At 50.1% G+C, this 22,956-nt stretch overlaps 10 protein-coding genes across 10 annotated transcripts; 7 read left to right on the forward strand and 3 right to left on the reverse strand.

The window, feature by feature from the left end:
* Positions 1-347: 347 nt before the first annotated feature.
* Positions 348-1,508, forward strand: N7509_002558 (putative 3-oxo-5-alpha-steroid 4-dehydrogenase; the record flags this gene model as incomplete). The annotated part of the gene is made up of 4 exons (XM_056627195.1): positions 348-449; positions 560-709; positions 762-1,026; positions 1,093-1,508. 4 exons carry the CDS (start codon positions 348-350, stop codon positions 1,506-1,508), a joined length of 933 nt encoding a protein of 310 aa, XP_056492990.1.
* Positions 1,509-1,609: 101 nt separating this feature from the next.
* Positions 1,610-2,526, reverse strand: N7509_002559 (uncharacterized protein; the record flags this gene model as incomplete). The annotated part of the gene is made up of 2 exons (XM_056627196.1): positions 1,610-2,260; positions 2,422-2,526. 2 exons carry the CDS (start codon positions 2,524-2,526, stop codon positions 1,610-1,612), a joined length of 756 nt encoding a protein of 251 aa, XP_056492991.1.
* A 318-nt stretch (positions 2,527-2,844) lies between these two features.
* On the forward strand, positions 2,845-3,395 carry N7509_002560 (peptidylprolyl isomerase; the record flags this gene model as incomplete). Its single annotated transcript, XM_056627197.1, has 3 exons — positions 2,845-2,964; positions 3,075-3,177; positions 3,241-3,395. The coding sequence occupies 3 exons, from the start codon at positions 2,845-2,847 to the stop codon at positions 3,393-3,395; spliced, it is 378 nt and encodes a 125-aa protein (XP_056492992.1).
* A 2,255-nt stretch (positions 3,396-5,650) lies between these two features.
* On the forward strand, positions 5,651-6,121 carry N7509_002561 (uncharacterized protein; the record flags this gene model as incomplete). Its single annotated transcript, XM_056627198.1, has 1 exon — positions 5,651-6,121. The coding sequence occupies one exon, from the start codon at positions 5,651-5,653 to the stop codon at positions 6,119-6,121; it is 471 nt and encodes a 156-aa protein (XP_056492993.1).
* Positions 6,122-7,636: 1,515 nt separating this feature from the next.
* Positions 7,637-9,982, forward strand: N7509_002562 (serine/threonine-protein kinase; the record flags this gene model as incomplete). The annotated part of the gene is made up of 2 exons (XM_056627199.1): positions 7,637-9,778; positions 9,851-9,982. 2 exons carry the CDS (start codon positions 7,637-7,639, stop codon positions 9,980-9,982), a joined length of 2,274 nt encoding a protein of 757 aa, XP_056492994.1.
* Positions 9,983-10,150: 168 nt separating this feature from the next.
* On the reverse strand, positions 10,151-11,513 carry N7509_002563 (UDP-galactose transporter HUT1; the record flags this gene model as incomplete). The annotated part of the gene is made up of 2 exons (XM_056627200.1): positions 10,151-11,222; positions 11,275-11,513. Coding segments are annotated over 2 exons (1,311 nt in total), but the record flags the coding sequence as incomplete, so codon positions are not given.
* A 549-nt stretch (positions 11,514-12,062) lies between these two features.
* On the forward strand, positions 12,063-12,686 carry N7509_002564 (uncharacterized protein; the record flags this gene model as incomplete). Its single annotated transcript, XM_056627201.1, has 1 exon — positions 12,063-12,686. One exon carries the CDS (start codon positions 12,063-12,065, stop codon positions 12,684-12,686), a length of 624 nt encoding a protein of 207 aa, XP_056492996.1.
* A 271-nt stretch (positions 12,687-12,957) lies between these two features.
* On the reverse strand, positions 12,958-17,474 carry N7509_002565 (uncharacterized protein; the record flags this gene model as incomplete). The annotated part of the gene is given in 7 exon segments (XM_056627202.1): positions 12,958-13,934; positions 13,991-14,212; positions 14,277-14,363; positions 14,419-16,868; positions 16,886-16,920; positions 16,996-17,359; positions 17,419-17,474. The coding sequence occupies 7 exon segments, from the start codon at positions 17,472-17,474 to the stop codon at positions 12,958-12,960; spliced, it is 4,191 nt and encodes a 1,396-aa protein (XP_056492997.1).
* A 350-nt stretch (positions 17,475-17,824) lies between these two features.
* On the forward strand, positions 17,825-19,718 carry N7509_002566 (KRI1 family protein; the record flags this gene model as incomplete). The annotated part of the gene is made up of 2 exons (XM_056627203.1): positions 17,825-17,996; positions 18,076-19,718. The coding sequence occupies 2 exons, from the start codon at positions 17,825-17,827 to the stop codon at positions 19,716-19,718; spliced, it is 1,815 nt and encodes a 604-aa protein (XP_056492998.1).
* Positions 19,719-21,434: 1,716 nt separating this feature from the next.
* Positions 21,435-22,906, forward strand: N7509_002567 (putative mitochondrial ADP,ATP carrier protein (Ant); the record flags this gene model as incomplete). Its single annotated transcript, XM_056627204.1, is given in 5 exon segments — positions 21,435-21,485; positions 21,699-21,720; positions 21,809-21,885; positions 22,110-22,233; positions 22,251-22,906. 5 exon segments carry the CDS (start codon positions 21,435-21,437, stop codon positions 22,904-22,906), a joined length of 930 nt encoding a protein of 309 aa, XP_056492999.1.
* Positions 22,907-22,956: the final 50 nt, after the last annotated feature.

Here is a 22,956-nt window from a genome sequence, read left to right on the forward strand (position 1 = left end):
CGCCCATTCCGGACGAAAGCAGTGGCTCCACTGCAGTGGCGATCCCTCAATGCGGCCACTCAGCTTTCATTTCAGCTTTCACTCGTGCCATCCATTGAAGGAGTTGCAGCTTGGGGGCCTGTTCGATTCGGCCTGAAACTTGCCTGGCTCCCTTTTTTTGTTGGAGCCCTGACGATTTAATCGTGCCCACGGTCTAGTGCTCCAGTGCCCCCAGTGCCCCCCCCCAGTGCCCTTTATTTGGCCCATGGGACCAGGATCGGCGGGGGGGCCGCTCTCTTCTCCACTGTCCAGCTGGGAACCTCGCACAGCAGCTTGGCCATGACACAACTTTTCTCCATCCATCTGTCATGGCCTCTTTCCTCGCTCAAGGCGTTGATGCCGCCCTCGAGGCCACGGGTATGGATGCCGTAGATGCTTTGCGCACCTTCTTTCTCCTCGCCGCTGCCACGGTATGTGATAAAAATCTGCTTTTTGCTGCCATGCCATGTCATGCGATGCGCTGCTCTCTCCTACTCCAGAGCTCCTGTGGACACGTCTGGTAGCTAACGGATCTTGACAGACCATCTCCGTCAGCATCCCCTCCTCCCTACGCTCCCGTTTCCTTGTCTATGGACCGCGTGCGACCTCGACCGACTCTAAGCCCCAATCCCGAGCGTCAGCCGAGGGTGCCTCAATCTCCAGGCCGCTAGACTATCTTGCGACTTGGCGAGTACCGCACAGTTACTTCACGCAGTTCTACATCGCTTCATTGGTCTCCTCAGTATTTTGGGCCGTCCAATCTACTATGCCGCGGTACCTTATTTGAGGCCATCGCCTCGCGGGTAAACGAGGAGCATCGGGTACAGACCATGTCTCTGACCCAGGTGCTCGTCTGCTGGATTCTGTTGGCCATGCAGGGTTCGCGGCGACTGTGGGAATCAACCTCCTTCGCAAAACCCTCCACGTCCAAGATGTGGTTCGTACACTGGCTATTAGGATTGGCATTCTACCTGGCTGCTGGGATTGCGATCTGGATTGAAGGATCAGGTATGGAAAGAAAACAATAAATAAAAATCGTCAAGGCCAATTGACTTTGCTAACCATCGACTATAGAGGCACTAATGAATTTCAATCTCACCCTTGACTACATCAAAATCACCAGAGCCCCATCTCTCCGAACCTTCCTATGCGTCCCGCTTTTCCTAATGGCATCCGGAATGCAGCACGACTGTCATCACTTTCTGTTCTCTCTTAAGAAATATACCCTCCCGGACCACCCGATTTTCCGCGCCGTCGTATGTCCGCACTACGGAGCCGAATGCGTGATCTATCTGTCGCTAGCATTTCTTGGTGCTCCGCGGGGCCAGTCCGTGAACAAGACCTTACTGGCATGCTCGGCCTTTGTGGCCGTCAATCTTGGTCTCACTGCCCGAACGACCAAACAATGGTATCTGGAAAAGTTTGGCGGGGATAAGGATGACCTCGAGCAAATCAAGAGTCGATGGCTCATGATACCATACATCTACTAACGACAATTATGAAGAAAAAAAGAATAGAACGATCATAATCTCATTAGAAGAAATCAACCCCGGTTAACCCGACTGTGTATCGAACAAAACAACACAACACATCATTTCACACCCAGAAACTTCAACGTATTCCCCATCTTCGCAACCTTCAAAACATCCCGATAAGTGAGACTAGTCCTCGTCTGCCGATCATACCCACCGATCAGAAACGCATCCTTCTCTCGCAAGAGGGGCCAGTTACAAACGGAATGAGGCCCCAAGTCATCATCCCTGCTCGTTTCTGCAATACCATGCAAGAACTCCGTATACAGCAGATCTCTCGTGATGAGTAAACTTCGTCTCTCCTGTAGGATGCGGAACTGTGGCTTTCTGCTGTTATGCGCGTGGTCACGTTCACCTTCTCCACCTTGCTCTGCATGGTGCTTCTCGTTCGCGTTCTTCTCGTAGATATCCAGTACTATCGGCGCTCCCAGGCTCACTGTTGCCACGAGCGGGTGGTAAGCTGCCCCGTCCTCGTGTGGCATTATGCCCTGCCCTGGACGGTATTCATTGATGAGTACATGGTTTGGGGCACCGTGTGGGGCGCTCTTGAAGATGCCCAGTGAGTTGAATCTCGGCTCGATGATGGGGGATGTCAGCCATGGGGGCAGGTCTGATTCAAGTAGGGTATTTGATTTCGTGAGGGCTGATGGCCAGGTTTGAAGTCGGCGGTGTGATAGATGAGTCCAGCGTGGCAGTGGTGCTGCTGCTACCTGCGGTCCAATGTCAACTGGTGCCAGTGTGATATGTAAATATAGAGAGAGTGGGGAGGTGGAACGGAGGCTAGATAGCCACCCAAAATAGAACATCAACTTAAGAAGATGTGCAAAACTTGTGACTATATATGAAAGGTCCAGGGTATAAAGAATCACACCTTCTGTAGTAAGTACTCCTCTTCATCCTCCGAGATGAAATCCGCGATGTAGAAAGCCTCCCCTGGCAACGAAGTAATTCGAGCCGTTTCCAGATCGCATGCCATGGATCTGACCTGGTCGTATCAACGCCCCATTCTCCAAAACAACTTGAACTTGAAAGTCTGGAGGTGAAAGAAGTGGAAGTAGAAGTAGAGGTACAAGTAAGTAGAAGTTGAGGTAGAAGTACAAAACCGCCCGCAGTGAATCCCACGTCACATTTCTGCCTGAGGCAGCCACCCCACCTTTCACCCGCGCAAACGCAAACACTTTAAACACTTCAACAGCTTCCCGAGCTTGCAAACGGCAGAGCTATATTTTCCCAGAGAAGATCTAGGAGTTTGGATCTCAAATACAGCACTTATAGCCTCCACAACTCGGTTGTCATGGCCCCCAAGAACAACAAGGCCGCCGGCAAAGCCAAAGGCAAAGACACATCCGACGACAAGAGCAAAGGAAAGGGTGGATTGAAGGCAGCAACTTCTATCAACGCGCGACACATTCTGGTAAGTATTTCCTAGAATGATTCTGTCCTCTTGGGATAGTTTGTGTGCGGAAAATTCCCCGGCCATGAGCATATCAAGCTGCACCAGTCAATATCTCACCTCTTATACAGTGCGAGAAACATTCCAAGAAAGAGGAAGCGCTTGAAAAGTTACGCAACGGCACGAAGTTTGACGAGGTGGCCCGTGAATTTTCAGAAGATAAGGCTCGACAAGGTATGTTACTTTCGACATAAAACCTTTCCTCGGTAGTTTTTGAGGGCTCACCTTTCTTTTTAGGCGGCGCTCTAGGCTGGAAAGTGAGAGGGAGTCTGCATGGAGACTTTGAGAAAATTGCCTATGATCTGGAACCTAGTACGACCGGAAATCCTAAATATGCAGAGGTGAAGACTGGACATGGATATCATATCATCATGGTGGAAGGGCGGAAGTGAGGTAGTCTCTCAGATGAAACTTTTTATGAGCTAAAATTCGATATTGCATACAACGGCAAGGATTCTAAACGTAGAAGACAACGCACGTTGTGGAATATGTGGTATATGTACACTGTAGATATTATATACTCTTCTCCAATACTGGGTACTGCAATTCCTGATCTCAAGTCGCAGATGTAGCTGCAACGGGAGTAGAGTACACATGGGCAACGGAAACCACAGACAATAAGTCCTTTGCGTAGCCGGCTGCAGTTGCTGAGGCGTATCCTTGCCAAACTTTGTTCTTGTGTGAATCTGCATAGTCACAAATACCTCGTATGACCAAGCAAGGAAAATTATCCATGAGTCCTGCTGCTTCCATCTCAAAGCATAGAACATCAAACTCCTCCGCTAAACGATCCCGGGTCATGCCATGCCGAATGACCTGGTTTCCCGAAGCGATAAGTCCATAATGTATCTTGGGACAGCTGGTCGATCGAGGAGGCCGTTCTATTTTTCTCTCTGGGTTGCATGCCTCGCATGTTGCTGCTAATCCGAAATGATCATACTCGGCCTCGAAAAGCTGATCCTGCTCCGGACCCAAACAAGCATAAGACGACCTCATCGATGGATTATTCTCCAACATCTTATCAATATGATGGGTTATCTTGTTATCGGCGATTAGGTGCTCTGTTCGTAACCTCGCTATTGCCGCAAGAAGAGCTGGTGGTGGTTTGTTTAAGCTTCCTGTCGTTTGGATTCTGTTTCCAACGTTTCTACCAAGGTCGTGTTGTATGACCCCTCCGAAATGACCAGTAGGACTGCTGACAACAACATCTCCTAGCCGAATATCGTTCTTCTCCGAAGGGACACCTCCACCTATTCCAACCATCAACCCAATTCGAATTCGCCTGAACGCATAGAGGATATGTGTGGCTACCACGGCGGCTGAGGTGGTGCCGTATACATTATGTGGCAAGCACGCCAATACAATGTTATGGGAACCAATCCGTCCTAGGATATACTGATTCGTATCACTCGGATGGATTGGGAGATCTGGGTGAACTTCCTCGAGCATCGCTTTCGCTGCTGCCATCTCTATCGGCAGAGCGCATATCCAAGCAACAGTGTAGTCATCGTGGGTATGCTCGGTATTTGAGCCCAGCCGTTGGTCAGTGCCAGATTGACTAATGGTGCGCTGTAATGTGTTGGTCGGATTTCGGTTGTTATTGATGTTCAATGTCGTCATCTCATCGTCCAGTCTTGATGCAATATCATCCAAGGGGACAGTGGAAGTACCAGAGGGAGTAACTATGCGTGATAAACTATTCACGTGGCGCTGTTCGATCGAACGAGCAAAGCGAAAGCTTCGATTTTTTGTTCCTTGAAGTTTGCCGTCAATCTGAACCGCTATTGAGAAAGGCTCCATCTCGTGCCGGAGGATGAGTGCAAGGCGCAGTCCACCACAGGATACCGCGTCCTCCACCAACCACTCTATTCGTCGAGGAAGACCACTTGAATCCCCAGCTAAGGGCCACGAGAACCCCCTTAATGACCAATCAGGCTCGGTACATGGGTTGAAGCTTCTTCTCGGTATGAAATTACTCGCGGAGGCCATGGGACTACCATGTTGGAGTGAGTATACATCATGCTCAACAAAACTGCCGAAACTTTGGGCGATCACCTTCCCTCCAATTTTTTGGGGTCCAAAGTAGTCAGTGATAACAGGACCTATCTGTCTGCGAGTTGTGTTGCTTCGATGATCAACATTCAGCGACTGGAATGTCACTTCGACCTTTGCATTGGCAAGGTAACAGTCCTTCGGCTGGCTGATCTTGACATCCAGATAGAGCAGCCAGGCAGGTGAAGCCGGGTCCTGCCCGATTATACACCCATTGCGAATCAGGTAAGAATGAGCAGTCAATTTTAACCTTTCGAACCTCCGTGTAGGCCAAACTCTGGCGGTGTTGTTGCAGCAGACATCGTGTATCCTGTTGGTACTTGTCGACACGGTGCTTCAATACGTAGCGGCTCCACATAGCGTTTTCGGTCTCATTTCTATTGCTCTTTCGGGAACAAAAATGCCTTGATCGAAGGAGAGAGTATTATGGATGAGGTTCGTGATCTGTTCGTGTCGCTAAACCCCGCACGTAAGCACACTGCACGATCTACCAATGGGCTCTCAGGCTTTGTGATTAACACGATAGGTAGACTAAAATAACCCCTCACCTCCCTGAACACCTGGACAGTAGTTCATCCCTACAGGTATCAGAAATATGGGGAAACCACCCGAGCCTGCGGTTCAAGAGACGACTCCATTCTCCTTGGCTATGGAGGTGGAAGAAGATATCGAGCAAGAAATCGAGAACTTCGTGCGGTTCAAGCGACGAGGCGAATACTTGCAGGCACAGGAGCTTTTTCAGCAAACCCTCTCCAGACACCTCACATTATTTCCGGTCATTGCCGAGTACGCAGATTTACTTCTGGAACAAGGCAAGTTTCGAACTCTATCAGAATTTCTGGATATCCAAATTCAATACATGGGGTCGATGCTTGAAGAGGAAGAAGTAGAATTGTTACGGATCATGAGATCCCTTGTCCGAATTCATATGATGGGAGCTTTACGCCCAGCTCTCGAGCAAGCTGAAATAACTTGGAGTTTTCTCTGTCGTCGGAGATTCGAGGTGTCTCCTGGTACACTTCCCGGCGATGTGGAGGTAGGATCTAGTGATGTTTCATATTATTGAGCCTATTGGATGATATTTCTATACTAGTATATTGACACCAGCAGATTCACATTTTCGAGGTCTACATCAAAATTCTTGTCTTTGCTTTTACCACCTCTAACTGGGTTGGGATCAATGACATGAAATGCCCATGGGTTCATCATTCTCCCGGTCGATGCGAATTTGTCCAGTGGTATGCAATGCTATTGGAAAATGGTCAACTGTGGAATGCCTCCAATATACTTGTCACTCTTCTGAAACTACTTCCATTTTTGGAGACCCAAGAAGTTGCTATCTTATTCAGAGAAAATTCCTTTGGCGAGGTGCAGAAATCTCAATCCTTGGTTGAACGGAGCGAGACAGAAAACTTGCTCATATTTACCGTTAGCTTCAATCGAGCACAAGCACTCCTGGATCTTGTCCTGGAGTTATATAGGCAGCGTGACTACGACAATGATGTCTACGAAAAGTTTTACGAATTTGCACTTGCTTACCATTTACTTGCGGAGGACTTGGTTGGAATCATATTTTCCGATAATCCACTCGGCTTAGGTACCGCCAGATACACAATTCAGAGAATGGCATTTGAGCAAGCTTCCAAAGTCTTTCTCAAGGAAATCCCGACGAAATATCGCACTGTGGACCTTCAACACTTCTCTCAGGATTTGCTTCGGCAAGACATGCAATGCTATATCATATCTCAACTGCGGCTTCTTTTCGATCGCCTCATGATTTCTTCCAATCCATACATCTCATATGACTTGAAGACTTTTCTCGACATTCAATTGCATACTCAAGGAGACTTCACAGGCTTTATTCGTACATGTGACCTATGCTATACCCTACCTCTTTGCGATTCGCCGGAAGCTGTGACATGCCTCTCCAGAAAAGCTTCGTTATCATCAGAGATTGACAGCTGCCTATTGCATTTCGATACAGAAAGCCAAATTTCTGCTCTCTGGCAGTCAATGCCAGTCTTCTCGAAGATGCTTGGAGTTAAGACAGAACGTGCCACCCAAAGTGAGAATTGCATTTGAATTCTGAGAATTCCGGAAAGACAAAGTGCAGTACTAATATTATACAGTGACTTTAAAAACATTTGATATCCCGCTTTATCGATTGGCAATCCATCGCAGCTCACGGGGTTTAAATTTAATGCTCAGAACCCGCGGTATGCTTGAAGAAAAACTGCCGACCTATGATGAAATATCCCTTCGAAACATCGAACGAGACTTGCCACTTTTTCATTGGGATCGCAAAAAGATTGGCAGGTTTGCCCAATTCATAAGTGAAAAACAGTCAGCACCAGGAGACGGCCGAAATATTTCTATTCTAGGGGACCCAAAAAACAGAATAAGAGAGAAAGACAAACCGAAGGAGAAATCTTCGGTGAAACAAAACTCTGCCCTCCAAAACTTTCGGCTCAGCTCAGCACCAAGATCTCATGCCGATCCACGAAGCAGCGATATCCCCGCGAACCTTCCATCCCCAGCCTCTAAACCCAAGAAGGAAGATATTACTTCTCGCATCTCTAGTATGTTGACCAGCAAGGGGGAAGAGAAGCAGGCCATGCCTCGGGATGGCTTTGCCAGGCCTTTTAGTATCTTAGGGACAAGACAAGTTAAAGGTCGGGGCTTCTTCTCCAACGATAAAACAGCCTTCAAAGATATCCCATACGGGATTCCGGTGTGGAATGGATTTTCAGGATGGTCCGGGGAAGAAGACGTCCTTGATCCGCAAAAAAGGCGTTTTGAGGCTCTTGGTGAAGGCATTCATCGACATTCCCTCCGAGACATAAGACAACAGAAAAGGCTACCCTCTCTTCTCCGCGACCCTATCAATGATGGCAGGAATCGTATCGATGATGGACTTGGGCCATCGCTCATCTCGGACCACGTCGAGCAGTACGAAACTACATGGCACAGAGCCCTTCCCGTCCCCGCCCATCACTACCGGACCCAGAGTATACGCGAGAGCCCGTTCTCAGCCTATTACCATGGCGACACTGGTCGGGGTGCTCGAATCATGGTCGAAAACTCTCGTCGTCACCTTCCAGAGCGTGTTGAGCAGTACTTTTACGATGATGATGATAGCACGGGAGATAAATTGGAGGATCAAATCTCAGACATTGAGCAATACCAAAGTGCTAAGGCAAGCTACTCTACCCCTGCTACGTCATCTATCCCAGAGATAGTGGATGATGATAGCAGCAGCAACAGCAGTCAGAAGAGCAGATTGAACAGCAGCTATGGAAAAGAAACTAGTTCCAAAAAAGGAGAAGGAAAAAACATCAGTCTTATGATGGACGGGATTCGACTCGGCTTCAAAGAAGAGGCGGTCCACGGCAAGATGATTAACATTCGAAGCGATGACGCGGGCGGTTTCCGCCTCAGTCTAGGAGAAAATGCAAACCGAAAGCCGAAAGGTCACTTGCCTGCCGGATCGGCCCACTCTGAAACGAATACTGCAAGCCGACAAGAGTCGGAAGATGCGTCACGAAATCGTGATGAACGACATTTGGAACAAGAACAAGACATCGTAAATGCCAGTGGATGCCTTCTTTGTGGCGTCACATCCATGAACAAAGGGGTCTTGACAAGACATCTCAAGGACCAGCATTTTCCTCAGTTCGAATACTCCTGTCCCGAAGAGGGCTGCCCAAGGACGCAACGCCGCAAAGATAAAATTCAAAACCACATTCGTACCCACGAGGGAATTAATCGTGAAAGCTTCATCACGAAAGAGTTTCCTTGTCCCGCACAGTGTGCCATATGCAAATTAACCACCAACAGCTGGGACGAGTTCTATGCATGCATCATTGGTCACCATAGGGTTGGTGCACAGCAGCCCGAGCGTGGTGTGCGACGAACCCTCGATGATCAACGTTTGGAACGAGGTGCATCAGACTCCTTAGACAGGACTGCCCCCAAATGGCCTCTATTTGAGAGGTACGGCGAGTTAAGGGAATCCATCGGTCACGGGAAATCCAGCAGCATCCGCATTGCGTACAAGAATGATCTGAGCGAGTCTGGAAATGAAAAAATATACGCCGTAAAGAAGTACAGGGAGCTTCCGCAAGAAACGCGCAAAGGGTATGAGAAGCGCTTAAACTCGAAGTTCAGTATTTATTCTGCTCTCCGTCACCCAAATATTGTACACTCTCTTGATCTATTACAGGATTCTCAAGGTGTTTTCTCTATGGTCATGGAATACTGCGCGGCTGGTGACTTGTACACTTTGATAACCAATGAGGGCAAGCTTGAGCCTGAAGAATCTGACTGCTTCTTCAAGCAGCTAATTCATGGCCTCGAGTATATACACGAAATGGGTGTGGCTCATCGAGATCTCAAGCCCGAAAGTCTTCTCTTGACTACCCAGGGTGCATTGAAAATTGCTAGCTTTGACCATAGCGAATGCTTCATGTTGGCCTGGGAGAAAAAAGCCCACCTGAGTTCCGGTCTCTGTGGCTCTGGCCCGTACATCGCCCCTGAGGAGTACTCTGGGAAAGAGTTTTATTCTTCCGTTGCGGACATATGGGCTACTGGATTGATATTTATGGCCATGCGCACTGGGCAATCTCTATGGGGGGTCTCTGGCAAAGATGATCGGTTTTATAAGCAGTATCTGGAGGATCGTAAGCACAAGAGGGGATATTCGCCAATAGAGAGACTACATCAGGTAAGCAGGCGCTTACTCAATTAAACAAACTTCGAGGATGATTGACTAACGACAACCCTTTTTACTTCCTAGGTCCCCTGTCGCAATGTGATCTACGCCATCCTGGATCCAGACCCTTCACGTCGCATCACTGCTTCACAAATACTCAAAACCGAGTGGGTACATCAAATCAAGCTGTGTGCTGCTGGAGAGGAAGGGCTTTGAAATAATTTAGCTAGACGAAGCGGTATGAAGAAATATGAATTGCAAATATGATGGCAGTAACCACACAGTAGGTGGGGAGGATGCATTGTATTGCTCGTATCTACATCCGTAACTCCGACATAGAACAGAAATTAAGAAAATTAAGAGAGTATTACAAAGGGCTCTAGTCTACTGCTCTTTCTTAGCAGCCTCCTTCTTAGCCAGCTCCTTCGCCTTTTTCTCCTGTTTCTGGACAACGGCCTCAGCACCGATGCCACCGAACACCAGACCAATACCCAGCCACTGACCAGCGGACAAAGCATGGCCGAACCAGAAGACACTCAGAAGCATCGTCAACATCTTACGCGTAACAGTCACCGTCACCAAAAGAAGAGACGAAAAGCGCGACAGCGTGTAGAAGATAAAGAGCTGGCCGACAGCTCCACACGCCGCGAATCCAAGAACATGCTTTAGAGCTTCGGGGTGGCGCGCGAGGAAAGAGATTGAAGAGTACAGCTCCGTCTCGGTGGAGGGTGGGATCGGGATCGGGAGGATATTGTGCAGGATACCGCTCTGCGAGAGATGTGGCATAATGAGAAGGTATGCAGCTGTCAAGACGGTGGAGAGCACGTTCTGCGCAACCATCATCTGGGGTCCCGTGAAGCGGGTGTACAGCTTCGGAGAGGAAAAGACATGGTCTTGCGTTGTATTGGTCAGACCATCGAGGAGTAGATTAATGGACAGCAAGAAAATGCCCCACGCCGAGGAACCGGACTGGTTCGAGGCTGAGGCGGCGACTTTCTTGCTTGTGCCCGGGTGGTGCAGGGTGAAGGTTGCCACGCCCAGCGTCACGAGAAGAACGACACCATACTTGTACAGCGGGTATTTCTTGCGGAAGATTGTCAGGTGGAGAAGCATGACCGGTAGCAGCTTGCAAGACTTCGCGAGAATGAAGGTGAGGTAGTCGATATGAGCAAGACTGGCATAGCCGAATGGAGAGGCGAGGGACGAGGAAATGCTGACGAGGAGCAGGGGGAAGAGAATGCGGCGGGTTGGGAAGGGAGAGGGTGTTTTCTGGCCCTTGGGCGTAGAGAAGAAGAGATAGATGAAGCCCGTGATGGCAGCGAACGAGGATTGGACAGTGTTCAACACCAGAGAGTAGGTGAATCGCTCAGTAGGGGGCTCTGGTTCGGCGGCGGTTGCGGCGCGAATGGGGTAGGAGGTGGTGGTGATCGCCTCTTGCAAGACACCCCAAGAGAGGCTTTGATCTATTAGTTACCGGTGGTATACCTGGGTTTAGACGAATCACTTACAATGCGGCGTAGATACCGAGAACGCAGATGAGAAGTTGGGTCAAACCTGGAGTATCGACCTCCGGTTCCGACACAGCTTCTTCCTTGACAGGCACACTGGCATTGGCGTCCGAGCCCCCTGCGCTTCCATTTGTGTTCTTCTCGGCGACTTCGGGCTCATTAGGGGACATATGCATGAGTGAGGACGAGGGGGGCTCGCTGGAGCGGCGTTGTTTGCTTCTGGCGGCCCATTGTGATGGACTTGAGACGGAGGCGAAGGGTTGAATGATATGGGTACAAGGCGCACGAAATCAATCAGATATGCAAAAGAAGGGAAATATGCGAAACGAGAAGCAGAGAGGGGGTAAACGAGAGGCTTTCCCTTAGACCCTTGAAGCTTAAAAAAAAAGATGATGCCATGTGTTCTTAGTTCCATCTTATCGACGCGCAGATCACTCCGGCCCCACTCCACCGCGCCCTGCAGAACTGCGAACTCCTGCGAGAAAAAGACACATAGATCTTTAGATATTCACAAAAGAGGTGAAATAACTTCATTTTTGAGTCCAGGCCATATTAAACAAATCATTGAAATTCAATCCTCTCAGAATTGAAGCTTCCCACTGTTCTACATTGATATACAGCCTATACTGGCAGGCGGTGTCCATAAACTACTGTATAAAGAAAGCGGTGACTAACAAATTGCCAGACATCGACAAATTTACTGCGGAAACAGTCATGACTAGCAGCAACCAATCACCAAGACCTCTCAAAAGCTCCGACTCCCCAATAGCAACCAACAATAGCTCAAAATGACCACAAAACGCATCGAGAATCCAATCCCCGAGCTCTCCCAGCTCAGCGAGCTAATAGACTCAACGTCCGCCTCCACAAACCCCCAAGCAGCAACAACCCTTCAAATCCTGCACAACCTCCAACATCAACACCTCTGGACATCCCTCCAAATCCACGCATCGCCCTCCAATAGCACAAACTCAGATTCCCAAGAATCGCGTCCGCCATTGATCTCCGGTATCCCCCCAAATCGCGTCTACACCCATCCAGACGAACAACTATACATGTTGGAGCAGGGTCTTCGTGAAGATGATCTCCGCCCAGAAAGACTAGTTGTGATCCCCACTGCGCAGGGCCAGAACTGGTCTCTTCGCCGTATGGCTGCGGTTTTCGATGCGCTTGATGAGATCACAATTACCACCGAGGATGATGAAGCGGACTTGGAGACGCGGCCTCCTGTTGAGGGTGACAAGGCGCAGAAGCTGGAAGAGTATTACCAGCGCAGGGAGAAGGCCAATGCTACACTGGAGTGGGGTTCGAAGCGGGTGCTTTTGGGAATGGTGAATAAGGGAATGGGTGGTGACGGGACGGTGGTTTATTATATTGTGCAAGAGGGTGAGGTCAAGCCTCGACAGAACTAAAGTCGAGTAAATGACGATGCCTCACACCCGCTCTGCCTCGCTACATTGTGAGGTTGGTATATGAAGTGGAAAGAGCAATTGGGTTATTTTGGATTGTTGCTCTCGAACATATTTGCTAGAAAGCGAAGGGTCGGTACCAGTATGTACACCGACAATAGATCCACGAAGCACGCATCATGGCGTGGCCGCCGGGTATTATATGCAAAGGACAAAGAGCTGCAAAAAAGTTTCATGTGCGATGGGGTTTCAGGGTAGCGAAAGGGTGGGAGCCTCAAACAAGCAGATTTTCAGCTCCATTCTGCAGGGCCTGCTCTTGCTCCAAACGACAGCTTGAGCAATACCTGTCGTACCATTCTGTCACGCTGCCGGTATTTTCAGCAAAGATGCGCTCTGCTTGGGCCTGTGCGCCTGCTTCACCCTCTTCGCTATTGCCACTCAGGAGAAGTTCGACCTGTCGACAACGTCGTAGCTCTTCGCGGAGCCAGCGTTCCCATTCGTTCTGAACGACTTCTTTCTCGATGCTGTTCACCACGCGCAGAGCAACGAGAAGATTGTATCGGTATGTGCCAAGACGCTCCCGCGTTTGCTGGAAGCGCTTAGCGGCGCTCTTGGCCACTGCGTCTCTAAGCCCGGAAGTGCTGAGGGAAAGGGGGAGTTCTGAATAGCGCATGGAGTTCTCGTGGAACGTACTGAAACACGTGCTGGCGTTTCCGTTGCTGGGCCAAATTGTCGTGTTGGCAATTGCCTCGTCGATATCTTGGATGTAAATCGCCTTGCTCATGACCAGGTTCGGCTGCACTCCAATTCGAGCCATGAAATTGCTCGCGTGTCTCTCATGCCACCAGTCCCAGGTATCGCGAGACGAGTAGAATCCATTCATGAGCGCACTTGATATCAGCAAGACTAAGATGACTTTGTGGGCGCTCACGGTCTTCCAAGACCAGCGCAAGATGTCAAACGACGCCAACATCAAGAAGGAGATGGTGCTTTCCATGAAGGATAGGAATGTTTCCAATAGCAGCTGGTGCATACTCCGCTGGGTTCGCCGTTTGCGAGGCTCCAATTTCAAATTGGCACCAACTCCTGCAAAGTGGGAAACGCTATTCTGACGTCCAACATGGCCGAATATAGTGATAGCCTTCTTGGTGCGACTATGTGCACCAAGGCGGCGGACCTGATCATTCACAAGGTCGACGAGATCTAGGGCATCTTGTTCGAGATCGTCGCTCGCTTTCTTGCTGATCATATCTAGAACAAGGATATTAGGCAAGGTTTGAATACATGTCAGCAGAATATGCACTTACTCTTCAGTCCGAGTGGAGACTTAAGCCACTCGACCTTGGTGTAGATAGCAAGTTTGCTCTTGGATTTCGAAACGAATGTAATCACGACCTTGCTCACCAGCCGGAAAGATCTTCGGAGTGGTAGATGCCACGGCGTGCGTTTGTCAGTAATAACATAGCACAGATGATCATTCAAGACATCAATGATTTGGTAATCCAATATGTCGTTGTCATTGCATTGGCCTAGTTGAATAATTTCGATCAGCACAATTCCCTTCTTGTTCATTGGATGTATGGATGTATTCACCTAAGGCGTTCGTCGTTGCGATCGTATAGTTGATGTCTCGCCTAAGATGCCGGGATTCATTGCTCGCCCAAGGCCCTTGTTTGATATCTGCAGAAGGAGTGAGTATTGATAGACCCCGCATAGTAGACCCAATTTTTCTTACCTCGAGCTTCTCTCTCATGGAGCATAAGCTGCCAAACAGCACTCTTGTCACCGAAGAGAATGTGGAAGAGAGCCTTAGGACTAATATCCAAAATCTTCTCAACTGCTAATTTCAGATCGCCCTGGGGGACATATTCGACAGGTTGAGTAGGAAGTCTGAACTTCGGAATGTTCTGCCCACGACCTTTACCACCATCAAGGTCAAGATCCTTGTCGATATAGATTGGAACACGTAGGTCCTTCCCGTATCCGTGGGCAACAAGATTGTTGTCACCCTTAGACTCCCCAGGGCCAGAAAGGTCTTCCCAGCTATCTACGCTTGAAGACCTCTTCGTAGGCCCACTGTCCAGTTTTATCAGATCCCTGATAACATTCTCCACGCTCATAGGCTCAACTGCAATTGATCCTTGAATCAGGTAGCTGAGACGTTTCTGAAGCAGCCGAAGAGGCTCCAGGAAAGTCTTGATTGCGATCCTTCCGGGGGTGTCACTTCCCAGGGGAGGAATTGTGTGCAGGAAAAGGAAATCACAGTCTCTTCCTGGGGCCGCTGTCACTTCTTTGATGCTCTCCAATGAGACGCTGGTTGTTAACACCAGTCCATAGTGGTGGCTGTAGAAGTAAATGTTTTCGGTTGTGACATAAGCTCTGCCAGGGAATTCTTGCTGGTCGTTTGGACTCCAAGTTGCCCTAAATACCAAGACCAAGGACTCCTCTCTTTTGACATCGGGGAAAAGCAATCGGAACTGAGAATCCTGAATTTTCAGTTGTTGAGGATAGTTAGCAGGGTACTCCTGTGGAGCAACACCCACAGCGGCCTCCACGGCAGCCTCAACGGCAGCTCGCTGGAGCTTGGATGCGTTTCCATCCAGGCTCACTGTCTGTCTATGGCGTGGCCCGCTCGGTTGCCCAGAGGTTGGGGGAACAGTCGGTTTATCTGGGTGCACAGCAAAAGTTCGTTTAGAAGAATCACTCTTCGCCGACGAAGGTCGATCTGATATCGATTCATGGTCCCCATCGGGATTCTCTCGTTGGAGCTTATTGATGAAACCCCAATTCGAGCTACCCCATAGATTGGCCATCATACCACTAGGCATGCCACCCGTGCTGTCAACGTGTCCTAGCCCTATGCCCCTTTCATTACTCACGACCACGGCAGCTTTACTCATACTTGTTGGAGCAGGCGGGTTTGCAAGGGTACCAGGTGCCAGATTTGCCCCAGGTTCCTCAAGATTGCTCAGGCTGCGGCCCCTATGTTGACCATTCTCGGCCACATTGACCGAAGCAGCGCCAGCATAGGGAAGGACGTTGTGGCTAGCCGAAATAAGACTTGCTATTCCACTTGCAGGGCCGGGGATTGAAGGGGACGTAGGCGCCGCGTTATTAGACTTGCGATGAAGATCCAGCTTCTGAATAATTCGGTTCGTATGTTCCCGGGCGTGATCTCTGGTCGATCCCTCATGGTCCAAGCCGGTCAGTCTGCGGCCTCCCACATCGGAGCTCTTTCTGAAAGCCTCGTGATCAGGAACAGGCAATGTTGAGCTGCGCTCGGTGCTACTTGGCTCATCGGCCGTGTGGGGCGTCAGCGAATCGGTTGGATCTGCTGTGAATTCCGGCGCAGGAGGCTGAGAGATTGAAAATGCGGGATCTTGGACGGTCACTTTGCCGGAAATCGACATATCAGTGCTAGAAGGATTCTCCAAGGCTTTCTGCTTAGCAGCCTCAATGGCACCAATCCACTCCATCAGTTCCTTTTGTGTTTCCGCCTGCAGGACTATGGTGCTGTTCTTGGTTTTGATCTGGAAACAGAAACGACGTTCTTCCTGGAAAGCGGGACGGACGCTGCACAGCAACACGCCGATCCGTTCACTCTCTTCGACACCGCCAGTCCGAGCACCCTGCACAAGACATCCGATGATACCATATTTCAAGAAAACCCATCGTCTCACCCATACTGTTCGAGTCGGTTTTCCGTATTGGGTGCGCAAATTGACCCAGCCTTGTTTTTCTGGTCTGGCATCCTTGCCCATGTTCAATGTTGACAGTGGCCGAGATCCGAGATACGGAACTGTGGAAATGGAGTAATCCTCGAGTTCACGGGATGGCCGCGCCGCCACTTCCGCAGCTTCCTCGATTTGTTTTCTGGTTGCAAAAAGTTCGCGCTTAGAAGATCTATCACTAGCCTCCATTTCGTGGACCCAACCCTTGACACGATCCATCTCATTCGACCACTTCGAGAAGGTCGCGCTATTATTATTATGGAAGGAGCGGAATTCGCGCCATTGATCGAAAGAAATGCGAACCAGGAGCCGGTCTAGTGCATTGCGAGTCTGAGGGGCCTGGACCGAGAAATCGAGTGACGTCTTCAGGTAGATCTTGCGGGCTTCATGCAGCTGGAAAGCTTCCTCTCGCAGGCGGAAGTTTCCTTGGACTTGGACTGAGCAGCATATCGGGCTTGCAAGTAATCGTACGACTTTTGCGCGTGTTCGAGGGCTCGACGGTTCTCCTATATCGATGTCAGATCCACATCAAAACACGGCCCCAAAGCCACCTAATTGTCCCGGTTCCAGGCGGAAATTACCTTAAATTGTCGCAAGTCTTCTTGAACGAAGGCTCGGATGGGCTCGGCGATCATCGATTCCATCTTCTTTGTCGTCGCAACCAATCCACTCCACAGGTCCTTTGAGCCTTCCCCACATCTCCTCATCGCCAACAGAGTGTAATCATGATCAACAACGGCCTCGGAGATCACCAGCGGGTGCGTGGAGTAGGAGAGGAAGCTGCCGACTACGCTCTCCAGAGTGTTCAGCTCGGAGGCCAGTTTGGTCGCAGCTTTGGCGTATCCGTCAAGCCATTTCTCGACAAACTCGATCTGATCGCAGAAGTGGTGGGTGGTAGCGCGGAAGGTTGGGGAGTCGAGGGCGGCCTCTTTGAGACCAACCGGCCTAGAGTAAGAAACATAATGTTAGCATTGATAGGTTGGTTGAGATACGTCAAGACATACACGACGCTCACGAGCTTCCCGACTGGGGGTAACGGGGTGGTTGCTTGAGTCGACATCTAGTGCATGCCTCCACCATACACTCAGACGCGAACAAGAAAGAATAGACACTTGAGATGTGTCAATCGAATATTGTTTGGCGAATAGAATGAAGGAAAGAAAAATATGTCTAGAGAGAGCTTTCCCATGTGTTGTTCAGTTGAAGTGAGACCCTCCAGCCTGGACTAGACTGGACTGGACTTGGACTGATGATTTAATTGGCTACGTCAGGGCGGGTACATGAGGAAGTTCAGGCAGTCAGGCAAACACATTCAAAGGCGGTGTGCGAATTTTTTTTCTTTCTGCCGAAGCCTGCCCGCAAGGTCTGCCCAGATTTGGAGAAGAGTTCAATATTCAACACACCGAAACAATGGAGCCTCCTTCGAAAAAGATGCGCAAGCTTTTGGACGACGATAGCTCAGACTCCGGCGATGATGCCGGAGGTGTCTCTCTTGGAAAGTCGCCCGAGTCGGGCTTCAAAGTTAACGCTGAATATGCCAAACGGTTCGAGTACAACAAAAAGAGAGAAGAAGTCGCGAAACGTAAGATTACCAACGAGCATTGCTTGGTGTTTATTTTCTTGTCTTTTAGAATATACTAATAAATCGATTTATCATATAGTGGAGGCAAAATACGGCAAGTCCAACTTGGGCAAAGGCCCAGCCAACGAGCCTTCCGACGAAGAGTCCTCCGACGAGGACGAGGATGAGGATGGAGAGCTAGCTACCAAGGCTCTTGATGCTGAGATCCTGGCCACCCTCAAGGCGATTCGATCCAAGGATCCCGCCGTGTACGACAACAATGTGACTTTCTACACCAAGTTCGACGAAAACGCCGATGCCGCCGATGCCGCCCCCAAAGAAAAGAAAGAGAAGACGATGACACTGCACGATTACCACCGCGAGAACCTGCTGAAGGGACTTGACCCGGCTGAGGAGGAGGACGATACTCCCAGAACCTTCGCGCAAGAGCAAGCCGACCTGAAGAATGAGGTCGTCAAGGCCATGCACGAGGGCTCAGATGATGAAATGGATGATGCGGATGACTTCCTTGTCCGCAAGTCTGGTCCCGAAGAGCTCCCGGAGGAGAAGGTCGAGCTTGATATCGAGAATGCCGACAAGGACCCCGAGACCTTCCTTTCTAACTTCTTGTCTGCACGCGCATGGATCCCCGAAGGTGGACGAGAGCTCAATCCTTTCGATTCGGACGACGAAGATGAGATGAAGCGGGCAGATGCTATGGAGGAGGCCTATAATTTCCGTTTCGAGGACCCGAACAAGCTCAACGAGGTGCTTGTCACCCACGCTCGTGACACTACCAACGACCTTTCCGTCCGTCGTGATGAGAAGAGCGCGCGCAAGAAGCTGCGTGATGCTGAGCGCCAGCGCAAGGAAGAGGAGAAGAAGCTACGGGAAACGGAGAAGAACCGTCTCCGTAAACTCAAGACGGAGGAGCTTCAGACAAGGATCAACGAGATCAAGGAGGTTGCCGGTATGCAGGCCGAAAATTTTACTGATGAAGACTGGGCTAAGTTCCTGGACGGCGCCTGGGATGGCGAGGAGTGGGAATCGGAGATGCAGAAGCGATTCGGAGAGGGTTACTACGCCGGCAAGGACGCTTCTGGAAAGAAACACCCCAAGAAGCCGGAGTGGGATGACGATATTGACATCACCGATCTGATTCCCGACTACAAGGATGACGATGAGAACGCCAGGCCTACCATTGAATCCGACAACGACGAAGAGGAGGGTGAGGGTGAGGGCGAGGGCGAGGACTCTGAGCCTAAGAAGAGTAAAGCCCAGGAGAAGCGTGATCAGAAGCGCGAGGCTCGCAAGGACCGTCTTCGCATTGACGAAGCGGTTGACCGCAACCTTGATCTCGACATCACCCTGCTCCCCGGTGCCACCAAGAAAAATGCCACTCGTTTCCGCTACCGTGAGACCTCGCCACAGAGCTTCGGTCTTACTGCGCGCGATATTCTCATGGCGGACGATAACCAACTTAATCAATTCGCCGGTTTGAAGAAGTATGCTGCCTTCCGTGAGGCCGAACAGAAGGCCAAGGATGAGCGGAAGCTGGGCAAGAGGGCCCGAGTTCGTCAATGGCGAAAGGACACATTCGGCAATGAGGAGGGACCTGCTTTCGAATTTGGCTCTGGCAAGAAAGCCGAGGAGAAGAAGGATGTGGATGTGGATGAGACGAAACTCGACATCCGCGAGGGTGATGGACGGAGAAAGAAGAGAAAGCGTTCGAAGAAGAACTAAGCGCGGGCGCCAAAAGCTGTCATATTGTCAATAACTTGTCATTGGGTAACTGGAGTTTATTCAGGTTTATGTATCTATTTGAATCCATGATATTTCACGAGGACTTGTGCTGTACTCCAACCCTGGACTATAGAGCTACTAAATAGTACTAGTACCGAGTTCACGTTACCTACTAGGGTAATATAAATATCCATTGGATTGTACTATTTTCTATAGACACTGTATCGGATACCGTATTTCAAACTTGCAACTTGCAACCGTGATTTGAAGGAGCAGCATTGGAGGCCGGCATGATGGTACTAGTACCTACCTATCAATTAATAGTACCATTTTGGACTTGAACTTGAATATATATCCAGCATGCACGCACCTGAGCAAGACCTCTAGGGCTCCAGGGCTGTTACTAGCTGCCCAGGTACCATTATACATGTAGCATTGACCACTTGGATCAGCTCAAGCCTGCTATTACCTAGTATGAATTTCCAAAGTACACCTTTAATAAATACCAGTACGGAGTAGTAGTATCCAAGATGTGAGGTACAGTATGCTGAAGTCCATAGTGGACTGCAAGTGGATCCACCCCTGGCCTTGTCGGTGGTACATCGCACATGCGGCTCACCTCCACTGTAAACCTTGTACCCGGAACATAAATAGCAGCATAAAATGTCTCATACTGGACTGCGATTGGCAATAAGGAGCCCCTACATGCAGTACGGAGTGTACCGAGGACATTGAACCGCCCGAAAGGGTATCACATCGCCTGCAAGGTTACCACGGTAATAATATGCAAGAGATACCGACTAAGCCGATCGAGCCGATTTACTACGACAGTCGGGAGTAGCTAGCATGTAGGTCACGACTAGCATATGTATCTACTGCAGCTGATAGCTGGAAACAAGTCTCCGAGCTAGCTACTACATATAGTATGTACATTGTAGACAGACAGCTGAAATTGCCTCCGCTGCACTAATCACGAGCAGGTGATATCAAATTCCTCCGGCTAGAACCAATCTAGGAGTACAGAGTACAAAGGACGAGACTCCGTAGGGAGTGCCCTATGCCCTGGCTCGGGACATGAACCAAGTTTCTGGACCTGAATTTGGCCAGGACTCGGATACTCGGGGGAGGAAAAAAAGGAGGTGCCCCGTGTGGAGGCTCGGCATTGGCTGGGGGGCAAAATACGTACCCATACATGGTGTCCACCTACCGCGCTTGGGCGCCGTTGCTCCGGACTACGCAGGGTTTTCAAGGAGGACGAGGAAGAGAAGGAGATATTGGGAGAATTGAAGATTTTGGGAGGGAATTACCTGGGTAAACTTGGGGGTCAAGGGTGTGTCTGTAGATCGAGAATATAGAGAATAGTCATTTGATACAGATTTCCTCCTAGACATTCCTCTCCCACCCTCCCCAAACAAGCCACGTCGCACGGATTGAAAAATTTGCATGGCAGCGATCGGGAGAATTCGGCCTGCCGGGCAGACCAGCGACCAGCGAGACATGGGCAATACCACCAGATAACGGTAAATTACGGTAAGAATCATCCTGATTGGGTGTTAGTGGCCTTCCGTCGCTTCTGCCGCTGGTATTTTTGTCGCCCCCTTCCGCCCCGGCACCCTTCTTCTTCTTCTTTTCTTCCTCATCCCCGTCTTTCTTGACACTCCCCATCTCCTCTCTCTTTTTTTGTTGTCGCATTCATCTTTTGCACAACCTTTCACAATGGCTACCGGTGATGTTAACCAGGGCGACAAGTCCGTTTTCGGCATGCCCGTAAGTTCTACCTCTTTTTACCCTCTGCCCCTGCCATCATATCCAGGTTTTTGCGACTCCGTCAATTCGAATGCATCATCAATCCGATCTCGATATCCATCTTCATCGGAAGATGCTTCGAATTGATGGGCTTTGCTCGACCGGACAATGGCTCACGGGTGCAATTGATCAAGATTTGAGAGGATAAACATGCTGACGAAAATTTTTTCACAGGGCTTCGTTGTCGACTTCCTGAGTACGTACAACACTTTTACATATCCGCTCTTCACATCGGATTCACAACAATCAATGCACTCCATGACCAGCTACTAACTGATTCACAGTGGGTGGTGTTTCCGCCGCTGTCTCCAAGACCGCTGCCGCCCCCATTGAGCGTATCAAGCTCCTGATCCAGAACCAGGTTGGTCAATCTTCAATCTATCGAATCGCTACTCGCCATGGACATTGCAATGAAATACCTTCAATCCTTCGTTGTGACTCAACCGACTGGCCTTGCACCTTGATGTGATAATGGCCCAGTCGTCTTGTCTTCAGCAAGGGTTGAAGAATTTTTCCGCGTCCGTGCTCGGCAGTAGTCGCGTTTTTGTCGATCGGTCACTAATCCGATTTTTTTTCATCTAATAGGATGAGATGCTCAAGGCTGGCCGTCTGTCCCACAAGTACGCCGGTCTCGGTGACTGCTTCAAGCGCACCATCGCCGATGAGGGTATGGTTTCGCTCTGGCGCGGTAACACCGCCAACGTCATCCGTTACTTCCCCACCCAGCCCTGAACTTCGCTTTCCGCGACACCTACAAGTCCATGTTCGCCTACAAGAAGGAGCGTGATGGATACGGCAAGTGGATGATGGGTAACCTGGCCTCCGGTGGTGCTGCCGGTGCCACTTCCCTCCTCTTCGTCTACTCCCTGGACTACGCCCGTACCCGTCTGGCCAACGACGCCAAGTCCACCAAGGGTGGCGGTGACCGTCAGTTCAACGGTCTCGTGGATGTCTACCGCAAGACCCTTGCCACCGACGGTATTGCCGGTCTCTACCGTGGTTTCGGTCCCTCCGTCTTCGGTATCGTCGTCTACCGTGGTCTGTACTTCGGAATGTACGATTCCATCAAGCCCGTTCTCCTGGTCGGCTCTCTCGAGGGCTCTTTCCTCGCCTCCTTCCTGCTCGGCTGGACCGTCACCACCGCTGCCGGTGTTGCCTCTTACCCCCTTGACACCATCCGTCGTCGCATGATGATGACCTCCGGTGAGGCCGTCAAGTACTCTTCTTCCCTCGATGCTGGTCGCCAGATCGTCGCCAAGGAGGGTGTCAAGTCCCTGTTCAAGGGTGCCGGTGCCAACATCCTGCGTGGTGTTGCCGGTGCCGGTGTCCTGTCCATCTACGACCAGGCCCAGCTCCTGCTCTTCGGAAAGAAGTTCAAATAGATAACTCGCCCTTAAAAGCGGATTATCTAAACACCTGTAGTCATACTGGG

Source organism: Penicillium cosmopolitanum, assembly GCF_028827165.1.
Source record: "Penicillium cosmopolitanum strain IBT 29677 chromosome Unknown utg000004l:1.0-4361866.0:1.0-4365735.0, whole genome shotgun sequence".
NCBI lineage: Eukaryota > Fungi > Ascomycota > Eurotiomycetes > Eurotiales > Aspergillaceae > Penicillium > Penicillium cosmopolitanum.